At 45.2% G+C, this 27857-nt stretch overlaps 1 protein-coding gene across 1 annotated transcript in view; it reads left to right on the top strand.

Annotated features, from left to right (window-relative positions):
- Nucleotides 1-27857, top strand: part of MYOM1 (myomesin 1) — a 127277-nt gene that overhangs the window by 74234 nt on the left and 25186 nt on the right. Inside the window, exons 24-28 of the mRNA XM_056521647.1 lie at nucleotides 2178-2284; nucleotides 5799-5843; nucleotides 8184-8320; nucleotides 14797-14941; nucleotides 16884-16943. Coding sequence (XP_056377622.1) covers nucleotides 2178-2284; nucleotides 5799-5843; nucleotides 8184-8320; nucleotides 14797-14941; nucleotides 16884-16943 — 494 coding nt within the window. The remainder of the gene's footprint in view (nucleotides 1-2177; nucleotides 2285-5798; nucleotides 5844-8183; nucleotides 8321-14796; nucleotides 14942-16883; nucleotides 16944-27857) is intronic.

Consider the following 27857-nt stretch of genomic DNA (forward strand, 5'->3'; position numbering starts at 1 on the left):
TTATATTGGTCAGTGACACTAAATGACAGTTCTAACAACACATTGGGAGGAACTTACTAAAATACTGTCTAGTTCTTAGAGAGCAGCACTCACGCGCCAGCAGGCTCTCACATCCTAGTGACGTAAGAGTGAAGACATTAGCATATTCATGAGAGGGATGGGCAGAGCGGGGGAATATTGGGGAGGCAGTGGAGTATGGCAGGCCGGCTCCTCATCTACATAGCGCACAGCATTACAGTAGCAAGAGGAAGTTAAAGGGGTACTCCACTGGCCAGCATGGAACTAAATGTTCCAAATGCTGTTTTCACGCTGCAGGGGTCAGCCACACCCCCTCTTGATGTCATGACCATGCCCCCTTAATGCAAGTCAATGGGAGAGGGCATGACGGTTGTCACGCCCCCTCCCATAGACTTGTATTGAGGGGGCGTGGCCGTGACATCGTGATGGGGCATGGCCGATCTCCAGAGCGTGAAAACAGCGTTTAGAACACCTAGTTCCACGCTGGCTAGTGGAGTGCCCTTTAAACTTACGTTACTTTGCCAATACTTCACCAATTAAAGTAAGTGACCCCTCTTTTTAATGCTGTTAACCCGCACCATAATGGCTAAGATCAAGTGTAGTATCTGTTCTTATCAGTTTAATGCTGGTGGCAGGCGACACCAGTATGGAGCTGGTGGGGATGGGTGCTGCATGGTAGGGAGCAGGTGTACCAGGGCGTTCCAGTGCTGGTTCTGAGGAATCAGCTCGACGGCTGCCCCGATGTGACCTGTTATCTCCGGGTCTTGCCATGGGGCAGAGAGAGTCTAGAGCCAAGGTACTTTAGTGCCTCGGGGAGTGGTGACCCTGAGGTGCCGAAACTCACTGGGTGTATTGGCTCACTGAGTTGAAGCACGGGGACCATGATCTCTTCACCTTTGTGGCACTCACATCTTGATTCCCGGCCTTCTGGCTAGGATCAGAGACATTTTTATAGATCCGGCAGTATATCTGCACACATTCACTTATTTATTTCTTTTTGTCACTGTGTCACTTTTTGCGTGTTGTATGTTCACAGGATTTGTCAGGATGCGGTAGCCCTTCTGGGTGTCCCTCCTGGCGGTCTAGGGGAGGTGTGTGTGGCCATTAGGTTCCGCACCTCCCTGCAAACACGCTGGGTACTTCTGCTTTGGCAGGGTACCAACCGTTATCGGCTCTGCGGGCAGATACCTTGGCTAACGCCAAGGGGGATGCGGGAGCATTTGTGGTCCCTTAGTAGCTTCGGCGAAAAGGGACATGGAACCTGGAACCTCGCAGGTACCTTTTGGTCCGGAGGCGAAGGGTAAGGTTTGTTGGGGGGGCTCTCTCCTATTGGAGAAGGGCTTGCGATAGACCGCATCCTCTGTGCACGTTTTTTTTAGTGTAACACGCTTGCACTTTTTCTTGCACTTTGGGTGATTCGAGAGCACGTTCCTCGGCTCTTAAAAAAAATAAAAAATAACCCAGTATATTGGGTTTCATGTGGATGAACAGCCTGTCAGTTTATCTTTAATATAAAAGTGCCAATACCATTTAAAGTGGTACTCCCGTGGAAAACTTTTTTTTTTTTAAATCAACTGGTGATTAACAGATTTGTAAATCACTTCTATTAAAAAATCTTAATCCTTCCAGTACTTTTTAGGGGCTGTATACTAAAGAGAAATCCAAAAAAGAAATGCATTTCCTCTGATGTCATGACCACAGTGCTCTCTGCTGACCTCTGCTGTTCATTCTAGGAACTGTCCAGAGCAGGAGAAAATCCCCATAGCAAACATATGCTGCTCTGGACAGTTCCTAAAATGGACAGCAGAGGTCAGCAGAGAGCACCGTGGTCATGACATCAGAGGAAATGCATTTCTTTTTTTTAGATTTCTCTTTAGTATGCAGCCCCTAAAAAGTACTGGAAGGATTAAGATTTTTTTTTAATAGAAGTGATTTACAAATCTGTTTAACTTTCTGGCACCAGTTGATTTAAAAAAAAAAAAAAAGTTTTCCACGGGAGTACCCCTTTAAGTGGTATGGTGTAATCTACCATAAAGTGACTGAACAAATATACATATATGTTTTGTTGTGTTTTTTATTTTTTTTTATTTTTAGAAAACTAGTTATAAATGTTGTAAGTGATTTATTGTATGAATCAAACTTATTTCAACATCTCCTAGGGCAAAGATCTCTTTTAAAGACCCATCTGAAGAAGATATTGGCATTTACTCCTGTGCTGTTACTGAGACAGATGGTGTTTCATCTAGCTATACAATAGATGAAGAAGGTAAATTTAGGCTTTTACATTTTTTTTTTAAGCAAAATTTCAATAGCTGTTTTTTTCTCACTGAATGGCCCTCATTTACTATTCTAAACCCGACCTCTTTTGTCGGGTTTTTTTGGCGCATCTTTGTCTACGACATGTCACAGACATCATGCGCCAGTCTGCGACACCGATGCAACATTTTTTCCCGACGGACCCGATGTGGATTCTCCCAAACCCGAAAAAGCGGCGTTACCCGACATTTCTGAGCTTTCCCACGTATTTATAAAGGCTTCCAACCCGAATTTGTTGTATTGTTGTGGATTTTTTCCCGACAGCTCAGAGGAGTTGGAAACCAAAACCAGTCGGGTAAGAAAGCAAGATAGACTTACAACCCGATTTTATTAGTAAATGAGGGCCAATGACTACAAATGTGCAAGACATTTATGGCTTTCTCTATCATTTGTAAATCCGTTGTAAGTGTCACTTTATGCGATGTTTCCAAACCAGAGTGCCAACAGCTGTTGCAAAACTACAACTCCTAGCATGCTGGGAGTTGTAATTTTGCAACAGCTGGAGGCATCCTGGTTGGGAAACACTGCCTTAAAGGGGTATACCAGAGGAAAAAAAATGTTTTCAAATCAACTGGTGCTAGAAAGTTATACAGATTTGTAAATTACTTCTATTAAAAAATCTTAATCCTTCCAATAGTTATTAGCTTCTGAAGTTGAGTTGTTGTTTTCTATCTAACTGCTCTCTGATGACTCACGTCCCAGGAGCTGTGCAGTTCCTATGGGGAAAATTTCCCATCATGCACAGCTCCCAGGACGTGACATAATCATTGAGCAGTTAGACAGAAAACTTCAGAAGCTAATAACTATTGGAAGGATTAAGATTTTTTTATAGAAGTAATTTACAAATCTGTTTAACTTTCCGAAGCCAGTTGATATATACCCCTTCAATCCTTACGGTACTTATCAGCTTGCTCCAGAGTACATTGTGTAGCTCTTTCCAGTCTGACCACAGTTCTCTCTGCTGCCACCTCTGTTTGTGTCAGGAACTGTCTAGAGCATGAGCAAATTCCAATAGCAAACCTCTCCTGCTCCACACAGTTCCTGACACAGTCAGATGTGTCAGCAGAGAGCACTGTGGTCAGACTGAAAAGAACAACACAACTTCCTGTTGACCATACAGCAGCTGATAAGTACTTGAAGTATTAAGATTTCTGAATAGAAGTAAATTATAAATCCATATAACTTTCTGGCACCAGTTGATTTGAAAAAAATTTTTTCCTCAGGAGTGCCCCTTTAACCCCTTAACGATGAAGGACGTAAATGTACGTCCTGATGAGGTGGTACTTAACCAGGACGTACATTTACGTCCTAAGCATAACCGCGGGCATCGCATAACCGCGGGCATCAGAGCGATGCCCGGATCATGCACGGCAGGTCCCAGCTGTTGATCGCAGCCAGGGACCCGCCGGTAATGGCAAACATCCGCTATCCCGCGGATGTGCGCCATTAACCCCTCAGATGCCGTGATCAATACAGATCACGGCATCTGCAGCATCGCGGTCACTTAAATGGATGATCGGATCGCCCGGGCGGTCCGATCATCCAGAACGGCAGCCGGAGGTCCCCTCACCTGCCTCCGCTGGCTTCCGGGAGTCTTCTGCTCTGATCTGCCTTCCCGCAGACCAGAGCAGAAGATGACTGATAATGCTGATCAGTGCTGTGTCCTATACATAGCACTGAACAGCATTAGTAATCGAATGACTGCTATAAATAGTCCCCTATGGGGACTATTAAAGTGTAAAAATAAAAGTAAGAAAAGTAAAAAAAAATTGTAAAAAAAATGTGAAAAAAACCCTCCCCCAATAAAAATGTAAATTGTCCCATTTTCCCTATTTCACCCCCAAAAAGTCTTAAAAAAATATTTTATATACATATTTGGTATCGCCGCGTGCGTAAATATCTGAACTATTAAAATAAAATGTTAATGATACCGTACGGTGAACGGCTGGAACGTAAAAAAAAAAGTCCAAAATAGCTGCTTTTTTTATAACATTTTATTCCAAAAAAATTAATAAAAAATGTATTAAAAGTTTTATATAAGCAAATATGGTATAAATAAAAAGTACAGATCACAGCGCAAAAAATTAGCCCTCATAACGCCGCTTATATGGAAAAATAAAAAAGCTATATTATATATTATGATTTTTTGAAGGGGAGGAGGAAAAAACAAAAACGTAAAAATAAAATTGTCTGCGTCCTTAAGGCCCAAATGGGCTGCGTCCTTAAGGAGTTAAAGGGGTACTCCACCCCTAGACCTCTTATCCCCGTTTGCCGGGGTCCCGCCGCTGGGGACCCCAGCAATATAGCATGCAGCACCCACCTGTATCTGCTTCATGCAGCGCTGGAGGTTCTGGCTCCCGACCACGGGAACGGAAGATTGTGACCTCACGACTTTGCCCCCTGTGTGATGTCACACCCCGCCCCCTCAATGCCAGTCTATGGGAGGGGGCGTGACTCCCGTAGACTTTCTTTGAGGGGGCGGGGCGTGGTGTCACACAGGGAGCGGAGTCGTGACGTCACGATCTTCCGTTCCTGTGGTCGGGAGCCAGAACCTCCAGCGCTGCTTGAAGCAGAAACAGGTGGGTGCTGCATGCTATATTGCAGGGGTCCACAGCGGCGGGACCCCCGCTAAGAGACATCTTATCCCCTATCCTTTGGATAGGGGATAAGATGTCTAGGGGCGGAGTACCCCTTTAATCATAGGGTGTTCTGCTGCTGGAACCTCCATTGTTCAGCTGTAAACTGTGGAGGAATTTTAGCAGCATCTGTACAGAGGGAAACAGCATTTCCCATTGAAATCAATGTAAAGTCCGGAGTGGAAAGTATGCTTTGTAGTTGCTCTTTCTACCTGGCTGAAGTTGCACCTGCATTTATTTATTCAAAATTGCCTAATATGCTATTTGGAAATGGGTTTTCTAAACAAAGCTTCCTTTTATGATAAAGTTAATGAAGTCAGCTTCTTGTGGCCATTAAGATAATGGGAGCAATAACTTTTGTCTGGGAAAAGTAATGTTTTTTTAAATTCGCATTTACTTCAATGAAGGTGATCTTTGCTGTTAATTGTATGTCCATGGCTACATTGAGTGTACAGTGTGGGTCAGAGAGGACATAGTGGGTAGAGATGAGCGAACTTACAGTAAATTCGATTCGTCACAAACTTCTCGGCTCGGCAGTTGATGACTTATCCTGCGTAAATTAGTTCAGCCTTCAGGTGCTCCGATGGGCTGGAAAAGGTGGATACAGTCCTAGGAAAGAGTCTCCTAGGACTGTATCCACCTTTTCCAGCCCACCGGAGCACCTGAAAGCTGAACTAATTTATGCAGGAAAAGACATCAACTGCCGAGCCGAGAAGTTTGTGACGAATCGAATTTACTGTAAGTTTGCTCATCTCTAATAGTGGGCATTGTCTGTTTACTAATAACTAACACCATAGAAAACTCATCATATTTGTTCTCTCCCTGCAGAGCTCAAGCGCCTGTTACAGCTCAGCCACGACTGCAAATACCCAAGTAAAGTATCGTAGAAATGCAAAAACATAACACTGTCATTCTCTGTATTGGCTGCCACTTTTGGTTGTGTAACATATGTTGTAAGCAATATAAAATTCATTGTTTGCTCAGTAGAAGTATATTTCAGTTTTTTAGAAACTTTGCATTGCAAAGGTTTTTACAGTGTATATTATTGTATACTCCCTAATATATTATCATTTTCTAGTTATAATTTTTTTACTCTTTTATGTCTTCACTTCATTATCTTCACAGCAAACTAAAGGCTGTTTTACAGCAATCTGTGTCCTATTAATTCAGTTTGGATACAATAATGGGCCCCAAAAGTACAGCAGAAGACAACTACACTTAGGCTAGGATTCTACTTGGTATTTTTTCCAGCGTTTTTTTCACTGAAAAAAACGCCAGTGCAATTTCCTGGCGTTTTTGCATTTGAGTGGAAATAGAATTTTTGGCCCCTTTGGTGTTTTTTTCAAAATTTGTTGGGTCCAAAAAATATATATATATTTCTAATATACTTTGTTTAAAAAAAATAATTTTTATAATGAAATTTTAATAATTTTTTTTTTATAAAGTGTGTGTTTCACTTTTTGTCTCTGTTTTTTCATTTTTTAGGTAGTACTACTACTTCCAGCATGGAACAGACTGTTCCATGATGGGAGTAGTAGTACCTGTACTAATAGACATTTTGCCCCATCCATAATATAGCAGAGATGCAGAGCCACTCTATACAGTATACACTCGCATCTCTGCACTATACTCCGTCCGGTCAGTGATGTGAATAGAACATCTCTCATTCATATTTTCTGCCCAGAGTGGGGATTGGCCGGATGGTTGCAGCCAATCACCGCTCTCAGAGGGAAATATGAATGAGTGATGTTCTATTCACAACACTGGCCGGCCGGAGTATAGTGCAGAGATGCAGAGCGCAGGAGAAATCCTTTCCGCATCTCTGCAATAGATAGGACGATCGCATTGGGTGTCAGGAGTGACACTTGCTGTGATCTGTCCTTAACTACAGGTACTACTACTCCCAACATGGAGCACAGTCTGCTCCATGCTGGGAGCTGTAGTACCTGCATTAATAGATAAATCGCAGAAAATGTAACTTCTGACACCTGTTGCGATCTGTCTATTAATGCAGGAACAACTGCTCCCAGCATTGAGCAGAGTATGATCCATATTGGGAGTAGTAGTACCTGCAGTTAAGGAAAGATCACAGTGGATTTCACTCCTGACACCTGTTGTGATCCTCCTGTATAATGTATAGATGCGGCCGGACGCTCTTCTACGTTCCCCTGCACTGCCGTATATATACACCTATTCAGAATTTTTTACAGAGAGTTTTGATTGGCTGGAACCATCTGGTTAATCACAGCTCTCTGCTGGAAATATGAATAGGTGTATATATACGGCAGTGCAGGGACCATAGAAGAGTGGTCGGCCGCATCTATACAATATACAGGAGGATCGCAACAGACCCAGGTGATCTGTCAATTAGTACAGGTACTACTAGTCCCATCATGGAACAGTGCGTTCCATGCTGGGAGTAGTAGTACTACCAAACACACACTACATTTTTATTATTGTCGGCTATATGTTTAGTGCCCTGCCCGCCCACATAAATTGATCCCTGTTTAAAAATTTATGGGAGAAAAATGCCACGATTTCAGGGGAAAAAATGCCATAGGCTTAACATGCAATTTTGCTAAACCGCCAAGGAGCTGAAAGACGCCAAAAAGGAGTGAAAAATGCCAAAAGGATGAAACTCCAAACTAAAGAATGCAAAGTGGAAAAAGAATCTGTTCGCATCTTTTTGGCCGAAAAAACGCCATGCGGCAGAATTGGCGTTTTTCTTGGCGTTCGACCACCCCCCCCCCCCCCAAAAAAAAAAAACAAGTGGAATTCCAGCCTTAGAGACAAATTTAAAGCTAACAATTTGATACGATAAAAACAAAAAAGTGGCCTTTATATAGATATAAAAAATTTACTAATATGGGTATAAAATTAACTAATAATGTTATATTAAAGTCTATGGAAAAGCAGCTGTCAGTGAACACATTGTTTAAAAGAAATAAATAAACAAAACAAAAACTGCCGTAATTCCAACATTGGATATGGTTACTTTTCCATAGACCTTAATAAAAATGGCCAATTTTTATACCTTGTTTACTTTAGTGTTTACTCTTTATTATTTTAGAATGTGTGAACATAGCCTGAGAGTGGATGTACACATGTCCTGTATAGATGAAGAGTAAGCCCCCCCCCCCCAACACTGCTGCACCCTTAGAACCCCAGTCCGGTATAAAGCTGAATCTTATATTGTCTTTACTTCTTTTACAGTTGTTCCTCTGAAGTCTGGCTTGGCTGTAGAGATCTTAGAAAAGGGACAAGTTCGCTTTTGGATGCAAGCTGAGAAACTCTCTAGTAATGCTAAGGCCAACCATGTGTTCAATGATAAGGAGATTAAACATGGAGAGGTAAGTTAATAGACATCAGAAGATATCGCAGAACTGTCTGAAAGAAGAGTTAGCTAAGGCAGCTGCGAAAGATACCAATTGTTACGCCGAGCGCTCCGGGTCCCCGCTCCTCCCCGGAGCGCTCGCAACATCCTCGCTACTGCAGCGCCCCGGTCAGATCTACTGACCGGGTGCGCTGCGATACCGCCCCCAGCCGGGATGCGATTCGCGATGCGGGTGGCGCCCGCTCGCGATGCGCACCCCGGCTCCCGTACCTGACTCGCTCTCCGTCGGTCCTGTCCCGGCGCGCGCGGCCCCGCTCCCTAGGGCGCGCGCGCGCCGGGTCTCTGCGATTTAAAGGGCCACTGCGCCGCTGATTGGCGCAGTGGGTCTAATCAGTCATTCACCTGTGCACTTCCCTATTTAACCTCACTTCCCCTTCCCTTCCTTGCCGGATCTTGTTGCCATTGTGCCAGTGAAAGCGTTTCCTAGTGTGTTCCTAGCCTGTGTTCCAGACCTCCTGCCGTTGCCCCTGACTACGATCCTTGCTGCCTGCCCCGACCTTCTGCTACGTCCGACCTTGCTCTTGTCTACTCCCTTGTACCGCGCCTATCTTCAGCAGTCAGAGAGGTTGAGCCGTTGCTAGTGGATACGACCTGGTTACTACCGCCGCTGCAAGACCATCCCGCTTTGCGGCGGGCTCTGGTGAATACCAGTAGTAACTTAGAACCGGTCCACTAGCACGGTCCACGCCAATCCCTCTCTGGCACAGAGGATCCACCTCCTGCCAGCCGAATCGTGACAGTAGATCCGGCCATGGATCCCGCTGAAGTTCCATTGCCAGTTGTCGCCGACCTCACCACGGTGGTCGCCCAGCAGTCGCAACAGATAGCGCAACAAGGCCACCAGCTGTCTCAACTGACCGTGATGCTACAGCAGTTACTACCACAGCTTCAGCAATCATCTCCTCCGCCAGCTCCTGCACCTCCTCCGCAGCGAGTGGCCGCTTCCGGCCTACGACTTTCTTTGCCGGATAAATTTGATGGGGACTCTAAGTTTTGCCGTGGCTTTCTTTCACAATGTTCCCTGCACTTGGAGATGATGTCGGACCAGTTTCCTACTGAAAGGTCTAAGGTGGCTTTCGTAGTCAGCCTTCTGTCTGGGGAGGCTCTGTCATGGGCCACACCGCTCTGGGACCGCAATGACCCCGTCACTGCCTCTGTACACTCCTTCTTCTCGGAAATTCGAACTGTCTTTGAGGAACCTGCCCGAGCCTCTTCTGCTGAGACTGCCCTGCTGAACCTGGTCCAGGGTAATTCTTCCGTTGGCGAGTACGCCATCCAATTCCGTACTCTTGCTTCCGAATTATCCTGGAATAATGAGGCCCTCTGCGCGACCTTTAAAAAAGGCCTATCCAGCAACATTAAAGATGTTCTGGCCGCACGAGAAATTCCTGCTAACCTACATGAACTCATTCATCTTGCCACTCGCATTGACATGCGTTTTTCCGAAAGGCGTCAGGAGCTCCGCCAGGATATGGACTTTGTTCGCACGAGGCGTTTTTTCTCCCCGGCTCCTCTCTCCTCTGGTCCTCTGCAATCCGTTCCTGTGCCTCCCGCCGTGGAGGCTATGCAAGTTGACCGGTCTCGCTTGACACCTCAAGAGAGGACACGACGCCGCATGGAGAATCTTTGCCTGTACTGTGCCGGTACCGAACACTTCCTGAAGGATTGTCCTATCCGTCCTCCCCGCCTGGAAAGACGTACGCTGACTCCGCACAAAGGTGACACAGTTCTTGATGTCAACTCTGCTTCTCCACGCCTTACTATGCCTGTGCGGATATCTGCCTCTACCTTCTCCTTCTCTACTAAGGCCTTCTTGGATTCCGGATCTGCAGGAAATTTTATTTTGGCCTCTCTCATCAACAGGTTCAACATCCCTGTGACCAGTCTCGCCAGACCCCTCTACATCAATTGTGTTAACAAGGAAAGATTGGACTGTGCCGTGCGTTACCGCACGGAACCCCTCCTAATGTGCATCGGACCTCATCACGAAAAAATTGAGTTTTTGGTCCTCTCCAATTGCACTTCCGACATTCTCCTTGGACTACCGTGGCTTCAACGCCATTCCCCAACCCTTGATTGGTCCACAGGAGAGATCAAGAGCTGGGGTACTTCTTGTTTCAAGGACTGTCTTAAACCGGTTCCCAGTACTCCCTGCCGTGCCCCTGTGGTTCCTCCTGTAACCGGTCTCCCTAAGGCTTATATGGACTATGCTGACGTATTTTGCAAAAAGCAAGCTGAGACTTTACCCCCTCACAGGCCTTTTGACTGTCCTATTGACCTCCTCCCGGGCACTACTCCACCCCGGGGCAGAATTTACCCTCTGTCCGCCCCAGAGACTCTTGCTATGTCTGAATACATCCAGGAAAATTTCAAAAAGGGGTTTATCCGCAAATCCTCCTCTCCTGCTGGTGCTGGATTTTTCTTTGTGTCCAAAAAAGATGGCTCCCTACGTCCTTGCATTGATTACCGCGGACTTAATAAAATCACGGTAAAGAACCGCTACCCCCTACCTCTTATCTCTGAACTCTTTGATCGCCTTCAAGGTGCCCACATCTTTACCAAACTGGACTTAAGAGGTGCATATAATCTCATCCGCATCAGGGAGGGGGACGAATGGAAAACTGCATTTAACACCAGAGATGGACACTTTGAGTATCTGGTCATACCCTTTGGCCTGTGCAACGCCCCTGCCGTCTTCCAAGACTTTGTTAATGAAATTTTTCGTGATCTCTTATATTCCTGTGTTGTTGTGTATCTGGACGATATTCTGATTTTTTCTGCCAACTTAGAAGAACATCGCCAGCATGTCCGCATGGTTCTTCACAGACTTCGAGACAATCAACTTTATGCCAAAATGGAGAAATGTCTGTTTGAATGTCAATCTCTTCCTTTCCTAGGATACTTGGTCTCTGACCAGGGACTACAAATGGACCCAGATAAACTCTCTGCCGTCTTAGATTGGCCACGCCCCTCCGGACTCCGTGCTATCCAACGTTTTTTGGGGTTCGCCAATTATTACAGACAATTTAATCCACATTTTTCCACTATTGTGGCTCCTATCGTGGCTTTAACCAAGAAGAATGCCAATCCTAAGTCCTGGTCTCCTCAAGCGGAAGACGCATTTAAACGGCTCAAGTCTGCCTTTTCTTCTGCTCCCGTGCTCTCCAGACCTGACCCATCTAAACCCTTCCTATTGGAGGTTGATGCCTCCTCAGTGGGAGCTGGAGCGGTCCTTCTACAAAAAAATTCTTCCGGGCATGCTGTTACTTGTGGTTTTTTTTCTAGGACCTTCTCTCCGGCGGAGAGGAACTACTCCATCGGGGATCGAGAACTACTGGCCATTAAATTGGCACTTGAGGAATGGAGGCATCTGCTGGAGGGATCAAAATTTCCAGTTATCATTTTCACCGATCACAAGAATCTCTCCTATCTCCAGTCTGCCCAACGGCTGAATCCTCGCCAGGCCAGGTGGTCGTTGTTCTTTGCCCGTTTTAACTTTGAAATTCATTTTCGCCCTGCCGACAAGAACATTAGGGCTGATGCTCTCTCTCGTTCCTCGGATGCCTCGGAAGTAGAGGTCTCTCCGCAACACATCATTCCTCCTGACTGTCTGATCTCCTCTTCTCCAGCCTCCATCAGGCAAACTCCTCCAGGGAAGACCTTTGTTTCTCCACGCCAGCTTCTCGGGATTCTCAAATGGGGTCACTCCTCCCACCTCGCAGGCCATGCGGGCATCAAAAAGTCCTTGCAACTCATCTCTCGTTTCTATTGGTGGCCGACTCTGGAAACAGATGTTGTGGATTTTGTGCGGGCCTGTACTGTCTGTGCCCGGGATAAGACTCCTCGCCAGAAGCCTGCTGGTCTCCTTCACCCTCTGCCTGTCCCCGAACAGCCTTGGTCTCTGATTGGTATGGACTTTATTACAGACCTACCCCCATCCCGTGGCAACACTGTTGTTTGGGTGGTCGTTGATCGATTTTCCAAGATGGCACATTTTATTCCTCTTCCTGGTCTTCCTTCAGCGCCTCAGTTGGCAAAACAATTTTTTGTACACATTTTTCGTCTTCACGGTTTGCCCACGCAGATTGTCTCGGATAGAGGTGTCCAATTCGTGTCTAAATTCTGGAGGGCTCTCTGTAAACAACTCAAGATTAAATTAAACTTCTCTTCTGCTTATCATCCTCAATCCAATGGGCAAGTAGAAAGAATTAACCAGGTCCTGGGTGACTATTTACGGCATTTTGTTTCCTCCCGCCAGGATGACTGGGCAGATCTTCTACCTTGGGCCGAATTCTCGTACAACTTTAGAGTCTCTGAATCTTCTGCTAAATCCCCATTTTTCGTGGTGTACGGCCGTCACCCTCTTCCCCCCCTCCCTATTCCCTTGTCCTCTGGTTTGCCCGCGGTAGATGAAGTGACTCGTGATCTTTCCACCATATGGAAAGAGACCCAAAATTCTCTTTTACAGGCTTCATCTCGCATGAAAAAGTTTGCCGATAAGAAAAGAAGAGCTCCCCCCATTTTTGCTCCCGGAGACAAGGTATGGCTCTCCGCTAAATATGTCCGCTTTCGTGTCCCCAGTTACAAACTGGGACCACGCTATCTTGGTCCTTTCAAAGTCTTGTGCCAAATTAATCCTGTCTCTTACAAACTTCTTCTTCCTCCTTCTCTTCGTATTCCTAATGCCTTTCATGTCTCTCTTCTTAAACCACTCATCATCAACCGTTTCTCTCCCAAGCTTGTTTCTCCCACTCCTGTTTCCGGTTCTTCTGACGTCTTCTCAGTGAAGGAGATACTGGCCTCCAAGACGGTCAGAGGAAAAAGGTTCTTTTTGGTTGATTGGGAGGGCTGTGGACCTGAAGAGAGATCCTGGGAACCTGAGGACAACATTCTAGACAAAAGTCTGCTCCTCAGGTTCCCAGGCTCCAAGAAGAGGGGGAGACCCAAGGGGGGGGTACTGTTACGCCGAGCGCTCCGGGTCCCCGCTCCTCCCCGGAGCGCTCGCAACATCCTCGCTACTGCAGCGCCCCGGTCAGATCTACTGACCGGGTGCGCTGCGATACCGCCCCCAGCTGGGATGCGATTCGCGATGCGGGTGGCGCCCGCTCGCGATGCGCACCCCGGCTCCCGTACCTGACTCGCTCTCCGTCGGTCCTGTCCCGGCGCGCGCGGCCCCGCTCCCTAGGGCGCGCGAGCGCCGGGTCTCTGCGATTTAAAGGGCCACTGCGCCGCTGATTGGCGCAGTGGGTCTAATCAGTCATTCACCTGTGCACTTCCCTATTTAACCTCACTTCCCCTTCCCTTCCTTGCCGGATCTTGTTGCCATTGTGCCAGTGAAAGCGTTTCCTAGTGTGTTCCTAGGCTGTGTTCCAGACCTCCTGCCGTTGCCCCTGACTACGATCCTTGCTGCCTGCCCCGACCTTCTGCTACGTCCGACCTTGCTCTTGTCTACTCCCTTGTACCGCGCCTATCTTCAGCAGTCAGAGAGGTTGAGCCGTTGCTAGTGGATACGACCTGGTTACTACCGCCGCTGCAAGACCATCCCGCTTTGCGGCGGGCTCTGGTGAATACCAGTAGTAACTTAGAACCGGTCCACTAGCACGGTCCACGCCAATCCCTCTCTGGCACAGAGGATCCACCTCCTGCCAGCCGAATCGTGACACCAATATATATTCTGATGGATTTTAACACAGCTCCCATTTAGGTGTAAATTGTAGTAAATTCAGTTCGTGGAGCTGCCATGCCCCCTCCACATGAAACCATGTCCTCTCTGTGCCAAGCCCCACCCAGTTGATCAGCAGGGTGCCGATTGAAGAAAGTTTCACAATGTTTGCACAAATCAGGGGTTTGCACAAAAATGTGTGCCTGTTCACTGATAGGCACCAAGTACAGACTTAAAGGGTAGCTCCCACCATCCTATTTTTTTTTTTTGTTAGCCCGTTTCCCCCCCCCCCCCCCCCCTACGGCACTAGCCCGTTCCCTCCTCCCCTCCCGCCCCGCATACCCCGCTCCCTCATTACACTTGCAGTTACTGCAGAGTCCGGCAGCGGGCGTGCAGGGACAGCGGCGGCAATGAGGCGGCGGCGATGTGCGGGAGGAGTGGCCTTCCAGCCAGTGGCCGGGGAGCCAATGCGCTCGCTCCCGTCTGTCTGATTGACAGGCAGGGAGCGAGTGCAGCCTAACTGAAAAAGGACTGATTGCCACTCCAAAATCAGTCCTTTTTCAGTGGCTGATTTTTAAATGTAAATTAAACCTTTTTAATGAAAAAATAATAATAATAAAAGTATATTAGAGATATGTTGTAGTACATAAGTACTACAACATATCAAAAAATAAAGTTGGTGACAGTGCCCATTTAAGTATCCCCTCCCCTCTGAGATATTAAACAATATTATGCATACAATGCACTTTTCTGTTCTCTCTTTCATAAAGAAATATAAGATGAACTTGGATAGTAAGACTGGCATCATAGAGATGGTTATGGAGAGCCTTGAGAATGAGGATGAAGGGACCTTTACCTTCCAGATACAAGATGGAAGGGCAACAAACCAATCTAGCCTGGTCCTTATTGGTGATGGTAAGTTTGACATATGACTGTATTAGGGTAGTATTACATTGGTAGATTAGTACCCATTTATGAAGCTTATTACAAGGATCGATTATCATGCTGGCAGGGCCACAGGAAAGATCACTGGATGGTTTGTGCAGCCCTTTAGTTCCATTATTGTTGGCCACGTATCCCCTATTACACAGTGAGATGTGAGTCTGATGAAAAGGATTTTCTTCACCAGCATAAAAGATGCAAACAGGCGATGAATGAGCGTTTACTCATGCGCTGGCTGATCATTGGGCCTATTATACACCAATATCAGCCTATTTGGCCAATAATCAACCCATGTAATGTGGCACTAAAGCTCTGGTCACATCACAACCACGGCATGGGATTACACATTTGATGGTACAGAAGTCTAAGAAAGTGGACTGAAGCAATGTTTACCTTTTGTGTTTAGGTAGATCCTCATGACGTTCATTCTGACACTTTATTTTAGGAATCTTTACTCTTCTGTTTGTTACATATTTATTGCACAAACATTTTGCTGTAATGCAAACACAAATGGACAATTTAGCTCTTAAAGGGGTACTCCGGCCCTGAGACATCTTATCCCCTATCTAAAGAATAGGGGATAAGATGTCTCACCGCGGGGGTCCCGCTGCTGGGGACCCCCACAATCTTGTATTTGGGGTAACACCATCATTTTAGTGTTAAAAATCAAATTTTCAATTTTCACGTCCAACTTCAACGCAAAGTCGTCAAACACCTGTGGAGTGTTAAAGGGGTACTCCGGTGCTTACACATTTATCCCCTATCCAAAGGATAGGAGATAAGATGCCTGATTGCGGGAGTCCCGCAGCTGGGGACACCCGGGATCATGCACGCAGCACCCCGTTTGTAATCAGTCCCCGGAGTGTGTTCGCTCCGGGTCTGATTACGGTCGACCGCAGGGCTGGCGGCGTGTGACATCACGCCCCCGCCCCCGTGTGACCTCACCCTCCGACCCTCAATGCAAGCCTACGGGAGGGAGCGTGATAGCTGTGTAGATTTTTTTCTGAAGCAATACAAAATCAAACCTATATAAGTAGGGAATCATTTTAACCGTATGGACCTACAGAATAATTATAAGGTGTCATTTTTACCGGAAAATGTACTACGTAGAAACGGAAGCCCCCAAAAGTTTCAAAATGGCTGTGTTTTTTCAATTTTGTCGCACAATGATCTTTTTTCCCGTTTCGCCATAGATTTTTGGGTAAAATGACTGATCATTACAAAGTAGAATTAGTGGTGCAAAAATAAGCCATAATACAGATTTTTAGGTGCAAAATGTTAACAGTTATGATTTTTTAAAGGTAAGGAGGAAAAATCGAACGAGCAAAAACCGAAAAATGCCCGATCCTTAAGGGGTTAATCATAGCCCATGCTGCTCTATATAAGCAAAATAAAATAAAAATTCCCAGAGTGCTTCTTTAATGTTCTGGCCTAAACATAGTCTGTGATAGAGGCTCCAAACAGAGCCTCCGGTGCAGATGTGAACAAGACTTAAGGCTGGAATAACATTCATGTGATCATGACTGACAAATGCCCCATGTGACCATTACAAAGTGATAACCTTATTTAGCACAATATCTCTCATGACATAGATCAGCGGTCTTCAAACTGTGGCCCTCCAGATGTTGCCAAACTACAACTCCCAGCATGCCCGGACAGCCGACGGCTGTCCGGGCATGCTGGGAATTGTAGTTTTGCAACATCTGGAGGGCCCCAGTTTGAAGACCACTGACATAGATATTGCTCTGTTCACATTGTCGTCATAGGCTCCAATTACACTGAATAATGTATGATAACGCGGTTAGAACATGAAAAGCTGTGTAAATGATTTGGCGTTTGCCTGACTGAGCGCTGTTGTCATTTCTGTAAGGTCCGTGTCCTTTGTTCACACTTTGCCCTTATTTACCCTTTACAGTATTTGATAAATTGCAGAGGGAAGCCAGATTCCAGAGACATGAATATATCCGGAAACAAGGTAATATATAACCTGAAGTCACCAGGTGAAGTCTAGACACATTAACAGGCAAAGCGCCATATTGGCTGGGAATGGGATTTATAAGATTTTGTAAGTTGTTGAGGATATATCATTTTTTATTTTTTTTGTGTGTGTGTCGTGGGGGGGGGGGGTTTATGGCAACATAACATCATAACATTGGGGATGACATTGCAGATTATTTCATTGTATGAGAGGGTAAAAAAAAAATTTTTTTAAATGTAAGTTTACGTAAAACAGAGATCTTGCTGGACCACCCCCCATAACAGCAGTCTGGCTGCGTATACTGGATCACTCCTATGTCAGCAGTCTAGACAACCCTCTATAGCCTGGCTGTGTAGTCTTCAACACCCCTATAACAGAAGCCTGTCTGTATAGACTGGACCATTCTCTGTAACAGCAGTCTGGCTGCGTATAGTGGATCACTCCTATGTCAGCAGTCTAGACCACCTCCTATAGCCTGGCTGTATAATCTGGACCATCCACTATAACAGTAGTCTAGACCACCTCCTATAGTCTGGCTGTATAATCTGGACCATCCGCTATAACAGTAATCTAGACGACCTCCTATAGTCTGGCTGTATAATCTGGACCATCCGCTATAACAGTAATCTAGACCACCTCCTATAGTCTGGCTGTATAATCTGGACCATCCGTTATAACAGTAGTCTAGACCACCTCCTATAGCCTGGCTGTATAATCTGGACCATCCGTTATAACAGTAGTCTAGACCACCTCCTATAGTCTGGCTGTATAATCTTGACCATCCGCTATAACAGTAGTCTAGACCACCTCCTATAGTCTGGCTGTATAATCTGGACCATCCGCTATAACAGTAATCTAGACCACCTCCTATAGTCTGGCTGTATAATCTGGACCATCCGTTATAACAGTAGTCTAGACCACCTCCTATAGTCTGGCTGTATAATCTTGACCATCCGCTATAACAGTAGTCTAGACCACCTCCTATAGTCTGGCTGTATAATCTGGACCATCCGTTATAACAGTAGTCTAGACCAAATCCTATAGTCTGGCTGTATAATCTGGACCATCCGTTATAACAGTAGTTTAGACCACCTCCTATAGTCTGGCTGTATAATCTTGACCATCCGCTATAACAGTAGTCTAGACCACCTCCTATAGTCTGGCTGTATAATCTGGACCATCCGCTATAACAGTAATCTAGACCACCTCCTATAGTCTGGCTGTATAATCTGGACCATCCGTTATAACAGTAGTCTAGACCACCTCCTATAGTCTGGCTGTATAATCTTGACCATCCGCTATAACAGTAGTCTAGACCACCTCCTATAGTCTGGCTGTATAATCTGGACCATCCGCTATAACAGTAATCTAGACCACCTCCTATAGTCTGTATAATCTGGACCATCCGCTATAACAGTAATCTAGACCACCTCCTATAGCCTGGCTGTATAATCTGGACCATCCGTTATAACAGTAGTCTAGACCACCTCCTATAGTCTGGCTGTATAATCTTGACCATCCGCTATAACAGTAGTCTAGACCACCTCCTATAGTCTGGCTGTATAATCTGGACCATCCGTTATAACAGTAGTCTAGACCACCTCCTATAGTCAGGCTGTATAATCTTGACCATCCGCTATAACAGTAGTCTAGACCACCTCCTATAGTCTGGCTGTATAATCTAGACCATCCGCTATAACAGTAATCTAGACCACCTCCTATAGTCTGGCTGTGTAATCTGGACCATCCGCTATAACAGTAATCTAGACGACCTCCTATAGTCTGGCTGTATAATCTGGACCATCCGCTATAACAGTAATCTAGACCACCTCCTATAGTCTGGCTGTATAATCTGGACCATCCGTTATAACAGTAGTCTAGACCACCTCCTATAGTCAGGCTGTATAATCTTGACCATCCGCTATAACAGTAGTCTAGACCACCTCCTATAGTCTGGCTGTATAATCTAGACCATCCGCTATAACAGTAATCTAGACCACCTCCTATAGTCTGGCTGTATAATCTGGACCATCCGCTATAACAGTAATCTAGACGACCTCCTATAGTCTGGCTGTATAATCTGGACCATCCGCTATAACAGTAATCTAGACCACCTCCTATAGTCTGGCTGTATAATCTGGACCATCCGTTATAACAGTAGTCTAGACCACCTCCTATAGCCTGGCTGTATAATCTGGACCATCCGTTATAACAGTAATCTAGACCACCTCCTATAGTCTTGCTGTATAATCTTGACCATCCGCTATAACAGTAGTCTAGACCACCTCCTATAGTCTGGCTGTATAATCTGGACCATCCGCTATAACAGTAATCTAGACCACCTCCTATAGTCTGGCTGTATAATCTGGACCATCCGTTATAACAGTAGTCTAGACCACCTCCTATAGTCTGGCTGTATAATCTGGACCATCCGCTATAACAGTAGTCTAGACCACCTCCTATAGTCTGGCTGTATAATCTGGACCATCCGTTATAACAGTAGTCTAGACCACCTCCTATAGTCTGGCTGTATAATCTGGACCATCCATTATAACAGTAGTCTAGACCACCTCCTATAGTCTGGCTGTATAATCTTGACCATCCGCTATAACAGTAGTCTAGACCACCTCCTATAGTCTGGCTGTATAATCTGGACCATCCGCTATAACAGTAATCTAGACCACCTCCTATAGTCTGGCTGTATAATCGGGACCATCCGTTATAACAGTAGTCTAGACCACCTCCTATAGTCTGGCTGTATAATCTTGACCATCCGCTATAACAGTAGTCTAGACCACCTCCTATAGTCTGGCTGTATAATCTGGACCATCCGCTATAACAGTAATCTAGACCACCTCCTATAGTCTGGCTGTATAATCTGGACCATCCGCTATAACAGTAATCTAGACCACCTCCTATAGTCTGGCTGTATAATCTGGACTATCCGTTATAACAGTAGTCTAGACCACCTCCTATAGCCTGGCTGTATAATCTGGACTATCCGTTATAACAGTAGTCTAGACCACCTCCTATAGTCTGGTTGTATAATCTGGACCATCCGCTATAACAGTAGTCTAGACCACCTCCTATAGTCTGGCTGTATAATCTGGACCATCCGCTATAACAGTAATCTAGACCACCTCCTATAGTCTGGCTGTATAATCTGGACCATCCGTTATAACAGTAGTCTAGACCACCTCCTATAGTCTGGCTGTATAATCTTGACCATCCGCTATAACAGTAGTCTAGACCACCTCCTATAGTCTGGCTGTATAATCTGGACCATCCGCTATAACAGTAATCTAGACCACCTCCTATAGTCTGGCTGTATAATCTGGACCATCCGCTATAACAGTAATCTAGACCACCTCCTATAGTCTGGCTGTATAATCTGGACCATCCGCTATAACAGTAATCTAGACCTCCTCCTATAGTCTGGCTGTATAATCTGGACCATCCGTTATAACAGTAATCTAGACCACCTCCTATAGTCTGGCTGTATAATCTGGACCATCCGCTATAACAGTAATCTAGACGACCTCCTATAGTCTGGCTGTATAATCTGGACCATCCGCTATAACAGTAATCTAGACCACCTCCTATAGTCTGGCTGTATAATCTGGACTATCCGTTATAATAGTAGTCTAGACCACCTCCTATAGCCTGGCTGTATAATCTGGACCATCCGTTATAACAGTAGTCTAGACCACCTCCTATAGTCTGGCTGTATAATCTGGACCATCCGCTATAACAGTAGTCTAGACCACCTCCTATAGTCTGGTTGTATAATCTGGACCATGCGCTATAACAGTAATCTAGACCACCTCCTATAGTCTGGCTGTATAATCTGGACCATCCGTTATAACAGTAGTCTAGACCACCTCCTATAGTCTGGCTGTATAATCTTGACCATCCGCTATAACAGTAGTCTAGACCACCTCCTATAGTCTGGCTGTATAATCTGGACCATCCGCTATAACAGTAATCTAGACCACCTCCTATAGTCTGGCTGTATAATCTGGACCATCCGCTATAACAGTAATCTAGACGACCTCCTATAGTCTGGCTGTATAATCTGGACAATCCGCTATAACAGTAATCTAGACCACCTCCTATAGTCTGGCTGTATAATCTGGACCATCCGCTATAACAGTAATCTAGACCACCTCCTATAGTCTGGCTGTATAATCTGGACCATCCGCTATAACAGTAATCTAGACGACCTCCTATAGTCTGGCTGTATAATCTGGACCATCCGCTATAACAGTAATGTAGACCACCTCCTATAGTCTGGCTGTATAATCTGGACCATCCGTTATAACAGTAGTCTAGACCACCTCCTATAGCCTGGCTGTATAATCTGGACCATCCGTTATAACAGTAGTCTAGACCACCTCCTATAGTCTGGCTGTATAATCTTGACCATCCGCTATAACAGTAGTCTAGACCACCTCCTATAGTCTGGCTGTATAATCTGGACCATCCGCTATAACAGTAATCTAGACCACCTCCTATAGTCTGGCTGTATAATCTGGACCATCCGTTATAACAGTAGTCTAGACCACCTCCTATAGTCTGGCTGTATAATCTTGACCATCCGCTATAACAGTAGTCTAGACCACCTCCTATAGTCTGGCTGTATAATCTGGACCATCCGTTATAACAGTAGTCTAGACCAAATCCTATAGTCTGGCTGTATAATCTGGACCATCCGTTATAACAGTAGTTTAGACCACCTCCTATAGTCTGGCTGTATAATCTTGACCATCCGCTATAACAGTAGTCTAGACCACCTCCTATAGTCTGGCTGTATAATCTGGACCATCCGCTATAACAGTAATCTAGACCACCTCCTATAGTCTGGCTGTATAATCTGGACCATCCGTTATAACAGTAGTCTAGACCACCTCCTATAGTCTGGCTGTATAATCTTGACCATCCGCTATAACAGTAGTCTAGACCACCTCCTATAGTCTGGCTGTATAATCTGGACCATCCGCTATAACAGTAATCTAGACCACCTCCTATAGTCTGTATAATCTGGACCATCCGCTATAACAGTAATCTAAACCACCTCCTATAGCCTGGCTGTATAATCTGGACCATCCGTTATAACAGTAGTCTAGACCACCTCCTATAGTCTGGCTGTATAATCTTGACCATCCGCTATAACAGTAGTCTAGACCACCTCCTATAGTCTGGCTGTATAATCTGGACCATCCGTTATAACAGTAGTCTAGACCACCTCCTATAGTCAGGCTGTATAATCTTGACCATCCGCTATAACAGTAGTCTAGACCACCTCCTATAGTCTGGCTGTATAATCTAGACCATCCGCTATAACAGTAATCTAGACCACCTCCTATAGTCTGGCTGTATAATCTGGACCATCCGCTATAACAGTAATCTAGACGACCTCCTATAGTCTGGCTGTATAATCTGGACCATCCGCTATAACAGTAATCTAGACCACCTCCTATAGTCTGGCTGTATAATCTGGACCATCCGCTATAACAGTAATCTAGACCACCTCCTATAGTCTGGCTGTATAATCGGGACCATCCGTTATAACAGTAGTCTAGACCACCTCCTATAGTCTGGCTGTATAATCTTGACCATCCGCTATAACAGTAGTCTAGACCACCTCCTATAGTCTGGCTGTATAATCTGGACCATCCGCTATAACAGTAATCTAGACCACCTCCTATAGTCTGGCTGTATAATCTGGACCATCCGCTATAACAGTAATCTAGACCACCTCCTATAGTCTGGCTGTATAATCTGGACTATCCGTTATAACAGTAGTCTAGACCACCTCCTATAGCCTGGCTGTATAATCTGGACCATCCGTTATAACAGTAGTCTAGACCACCTCCTATAGTCTGGTTGTATAATCTGGACCATCCGCTATAACAGTAATCTAGACGACCTCCTATAGTCTGGCTGTATAATCTGGACCATCCGCTATAACAGTAATCTAGACCACCTCCTATAGTCTGGCTGTATAATCTGGACTATCCGTTATAATAGTAGTCTAGACCACCTCCTATAGCCTGGCTGTATAATCTGGGACCATCCGTTATAACAGTAGTCTAGACCACCTCCTATAGTCTGGCTGTATAATCTGGACCATCCGCTATAACAGTAGTCTAGACCACCTCCTATAGTCTGGTTGTATAATCTGGACCATGCGCTATAACAGTAATCTAGACCACCTCCTATAGTCTGGCTGTATAATCTGGACCATCCGTTATAACAGTAGTCTAGACCACCTCCTATAGTCTGGCTGTATAATCTTGACCATCCGCTATAACAGTAGTCCTAGACCACCTCCTATAGTCTGGCTGTATAATCTGGACCATCCGCTATAACAGTAATCTAGACCACCTCCTATAGTCTGGCTGTATAATCTGGACCATCCGCTATAACAGTAATCTAGACGACCTCCTATAGTCTGGCTGTATAATCTGGACAATCCGCTATAACAGTAATCTAGACCACCTCCTATAGTCTGGCTGTATAATCTGGACCATCCGCTATAACAGTAATCTAGACCACCTCCTATAGTCTGGCTGTATAATCTGGACCATCCGCTATAACAGTAATCTAGACGACCTCCCATAGTCTGGCTGTATAATCTGGACCATCCGCTATAACAGTAATCTAGACCACCTCCTATAGTCTGGCTGTATAATCTGGACCATCCGTTATAACAGTAGTCTAGACCACCTCCTATAGCCTGGCTGTATAATCTGGACCATCCGTTATAACAGTAGTCTAGACCACCTCCTATAGTCTGGCTGTATAATCTTGACCATCCGCTATAACAGTAGTCTAGACCACCTCCTATAGTCTGGCTGTATAATCTGGACCATCCGCTATAACAGTAATCTAGACCACCTCCTATAGTCTGGCTGTATAATCTGGACCATCCGTTATAACAGTAGTCTAGACCACCTCCTATAGTCTGGCTGTATAATCTTGACCATCCGCTATAACAGTAGTCTAGACCACCTCCTATAGTCTGGCTGTATAATCTGGACCATCCGTTATAACAGTAGTCTAGACCAAATCCTATAGGTCTGGCTGTATAATCTGGACCATCCGTTATAACAGTAGTTTAGACCACCTCCTATAGTCTGGCTGTATAATCTTGACCATCCGCTATAACAGTAGTCTAGACCACCTCCTATAGTCTGGCTGTATAATCTGGACCATCCGCTATAACAGTAATCTAGACCACCTCCTATAGTCTGGCTGTATAATCTGGACCATCCGTTATAACAGTAGTCTAGACCACCTCCTATAGTCTGGCTGTATAATCTTGACCATCCGCTATAACAGTAGTCTAGACCACCTCCTATAGTCTGGCTGTATAATCTGGACCATCCGCTATAACAGTAATCTAGACCACCTCCTATAGTCTGTATAATCTGGACCATCCGCTATAACAGTAATCTAAACCACCTCCTATAGCCTGGCTGTATAATCTGGACCATCCGCTTATAACAGTAGTCTAGACCACCTCCTATAGTCTGGCTGTATAATCTTGACCATCCGCTATAACAGTAGTCTAGACCACCTCCTATAGTCTGGCTGTATAATCTGGACCATCCGTTATAACAGTAGTCTAGACCACCTCCTATAGTCAGGCTGTATAATCTTGACCATCCGCTATAACAGTAGTCTAGACCACCTCCTATAGTCTGGCTGTATAATCTAGACCATCCGCTATAACAGTAATCTAGACCACCTCCTATAGTCTGGCTGTATAATCTGGACCATCCGCTATAACAGTAATCTAGACCGACCTCCTATAGTCTGGCTGTATAATCTGGACCATCCGCTATAACAGTAATCTAGACCACCTCCTATAGTCTGGCTGTATAATCTGGACCATTCGTTATAACAGTAAGTCTAGACCACCTCCTATAGTCTGGCTGTATAATCTTGACCATCCGCTATAACAGTAGTCTAGACCACCTCCTATAGTCTGGCTGTATAATCTAGACCATCCGCTATAACAGTAATCTAGACCACCCTCCTATAGTCTGGCTGTATAATCTGGACCATCCGCTATAACAGTAATCTAGACGACCTCCTATAGTCTGGCTGTATAATCTGGACCATCCGCTATAACAGTAATCTAGACCACCTCCTATAGTCTGGCTGTATAATCTGGACCATCCGTTATAACAGTAGTCTAGACCACCTCCTATAGCCTGGCTGTATAATCTGGACCATCCGTTATAACAGTAATCTAGACCACCTCCTATAGTCTTGCTGTATAATCTTGACCATCCGCTATAACAGTAGTCTAGACCACCTCCTATAGTCTGGCTGTATAATCTGGACCAACCGCTATAACAGTAATCTAGACCACCTCCTATAGTCTGGCTGTATAATCTGGACCATCCGTTATAACAGTAGTCTAGACCACCTCCTATAGTCTGGCTGTATAATCTGGACCATCCGCTATAACAGTAGTCTAGACCACCTCCTATAGTCTGGCTGTATAATCTGGACCATCCGTTATAACAGTAGTCTAGACCACCTCCTATAGTCTGGCTGTATAATCTGGACCATCCGTTATAACAGTAGTCTAGACCACCCTCCTATAGTCTGGCTGTATAATCTTGACCATCCGCTATAACAGTAGTCTAGACCACCTCCTATAGTCTGGCTGTATAATCTGGACCATCCGCTATAACAGTAATCTAGACCACCTCCTATAGTCTGGCTGTATAATCGGGACCATCCATTATAACAGTAGTCTAGACCACCTCCTATAGTCTGGCTGTATAATCTTGACCATCCGCTATAACAGTAGTCTAGACCACCTCCTATAGTCTGGCTGTATAATCTGGACCATCCGCTATAACAGTAATCTAGACCACCTCCTATAGTCTGGCTGTATAATCTGGACCATCCGCTATAACAGTAATCTAGACGACCTCCTATAGTCTGGCTGTATAATCTGACCATCCGCTATAACAGTAATCTAGACCACCTCCTATAGTCTGGCTGTATAATCTGGACTATCCGTTATAACAGTAGTCTAGACCACCTCCTATAGCCTGGCTGTATAATCTGGACCATCCGTTATAACAGTAGTCTAGACCACCTCCTATAGTCTGGTTGTATAATCTGGACCATCCGCTATAACAGTAGTCTAGACCACCTCCTATAGTCTGGCTGTATAATCTGGACCATCCGCTATAACAGTAATCTAGACCACCTCCTATAGTCTGGCTGTATAATCTGGACCATCCGTTATAACAGTAGCTCTAGACCACCTCCTATAGTCTGGCTGTATAATCTTGACCATCCGCTATAACAGTAGTCTAGACCACCTCCTATAGTCTTGGCTGTATAATCTGGACCATCCGCTATAACAGTAATCTAGACCACCTCCTATAGTCTGGCTGTATAATCTGGACCATCCGCCTATAACAGTAATCTAGACCACCTCCTATAGTCTGGCTGTATAATCTGGACCATCCGCTATAACAGTAATCTAGACCACCTCCTATAGTCTGGCTGTATAATCTGGACCATCCGTTATAACAGTAATCTAGACCACCTCCTATAGTCTGGCTGTATAATCTGGACCATCCGCTATAACAGTAATCTAGACGACCTCCTATAGTCTGGCTGTATAATCTGGACCATCCGCTATAACAGTAATCTAGACCACCTCCTATAGTCTGGCTGTATAATCTGGACTATCCGTTATAAAAGTAGTCTAGACCACCTCCTATAGCCTAGCTGTATAATCTGGACCATCCGTTATAACAGTAGTCTAGACCACCTCCTATAGTCTGGCTGTATAATCTGGACCATCCGCTATAACAGTAGTCTAGACCACCTCCTATAGTCTGGCTGTATAATCTGGACCATGCGCTATAACAGTAATCTAGACCACCTCCTATAGTCTGGCTGTATAATCTGGACCATCCGTTATAACAGTAGTCTAGACCACCTCCTATAGTCTGGCTGTATAATCTGGACCATCCGCTATAACAGTAGTCTAGACCACCTCCTATAGTCTGGCTGTATAATCTGGACCATCCGCTATAACAGTAATCTAGACCACCTCCTATAGTCTGGCTGTATAATCTGGACCATCCGCTATAACAGTAATCTAGACGACCCTCCTATAGTCTGGCTGTATAATCTGGACAATCCGCTATAACAGTAATCTAGACCACCTCCTATAGTCTGGCTGTATAATCTGGACCATCCGCTATAACAGCAATCTAGACCACCTCCTATAGTCTGGCTGTATAATCTGGACCATCCGCTATAACAGTAATCTAGACCGACCTCCTATAGTCTGGCTGTATAATCTGGACCATCCGCTATAACAGTAATCTAGACCACCTCCTATAGTCTGGCTGTATAATCTGGACCATCCGTTATAAGACAGTAGTCTAGACCACCTCCTATAGCCTGGCTGTATATCTGGACCATCCGTCTATAACAGTAGTCTAGACCACCTCCTATAGTCTGGCTGTATAATCTTGACCATCCGCTATAACAGTAAGTCTAGACCACCTCCTATAGTCTGGCTGTATAATCTGGACCATCCGTCTATAACAGTAGTCTAGACCACCTCCTATAGTCTGGCTGTATAATCTGGACCATCCGCTATAACAGTAGTCTAGACACCTCCTATAGTCTGGCTGTATAATCTGGTACCATCCGCTATAACAGTAGTCTAGACCACCTCCTATAGTCTGGCTGTTAATCTTGGACCAATCACCGTTATAAACAGTAGTCTAGACCAAATCCTATAGTCTGGCTGTATAATCTGGACCATCCGTTATAACAGTAGTTTAGACCACCTCCTATAGTCTGGCTGTATAATCTTGACCATCCGCTAGTAACAGTAGTCTAGACCACCTCCTA

This window comes from Hyla sarda, chromosome 5, assembly GCF_029499605.1.
Source record: "Hyla sarda isolate aHylSar1 chromosome 5, aHylSar1.hap1, whole genome shotgun sequence".
In the NCBI taxonomy this organism is placed as follows: domain Eukaryota; kingdom Metazoa; phylum Chordata; class Amphibia; order Anura; family Hylidae; genus Hyla; species Hyla sarda.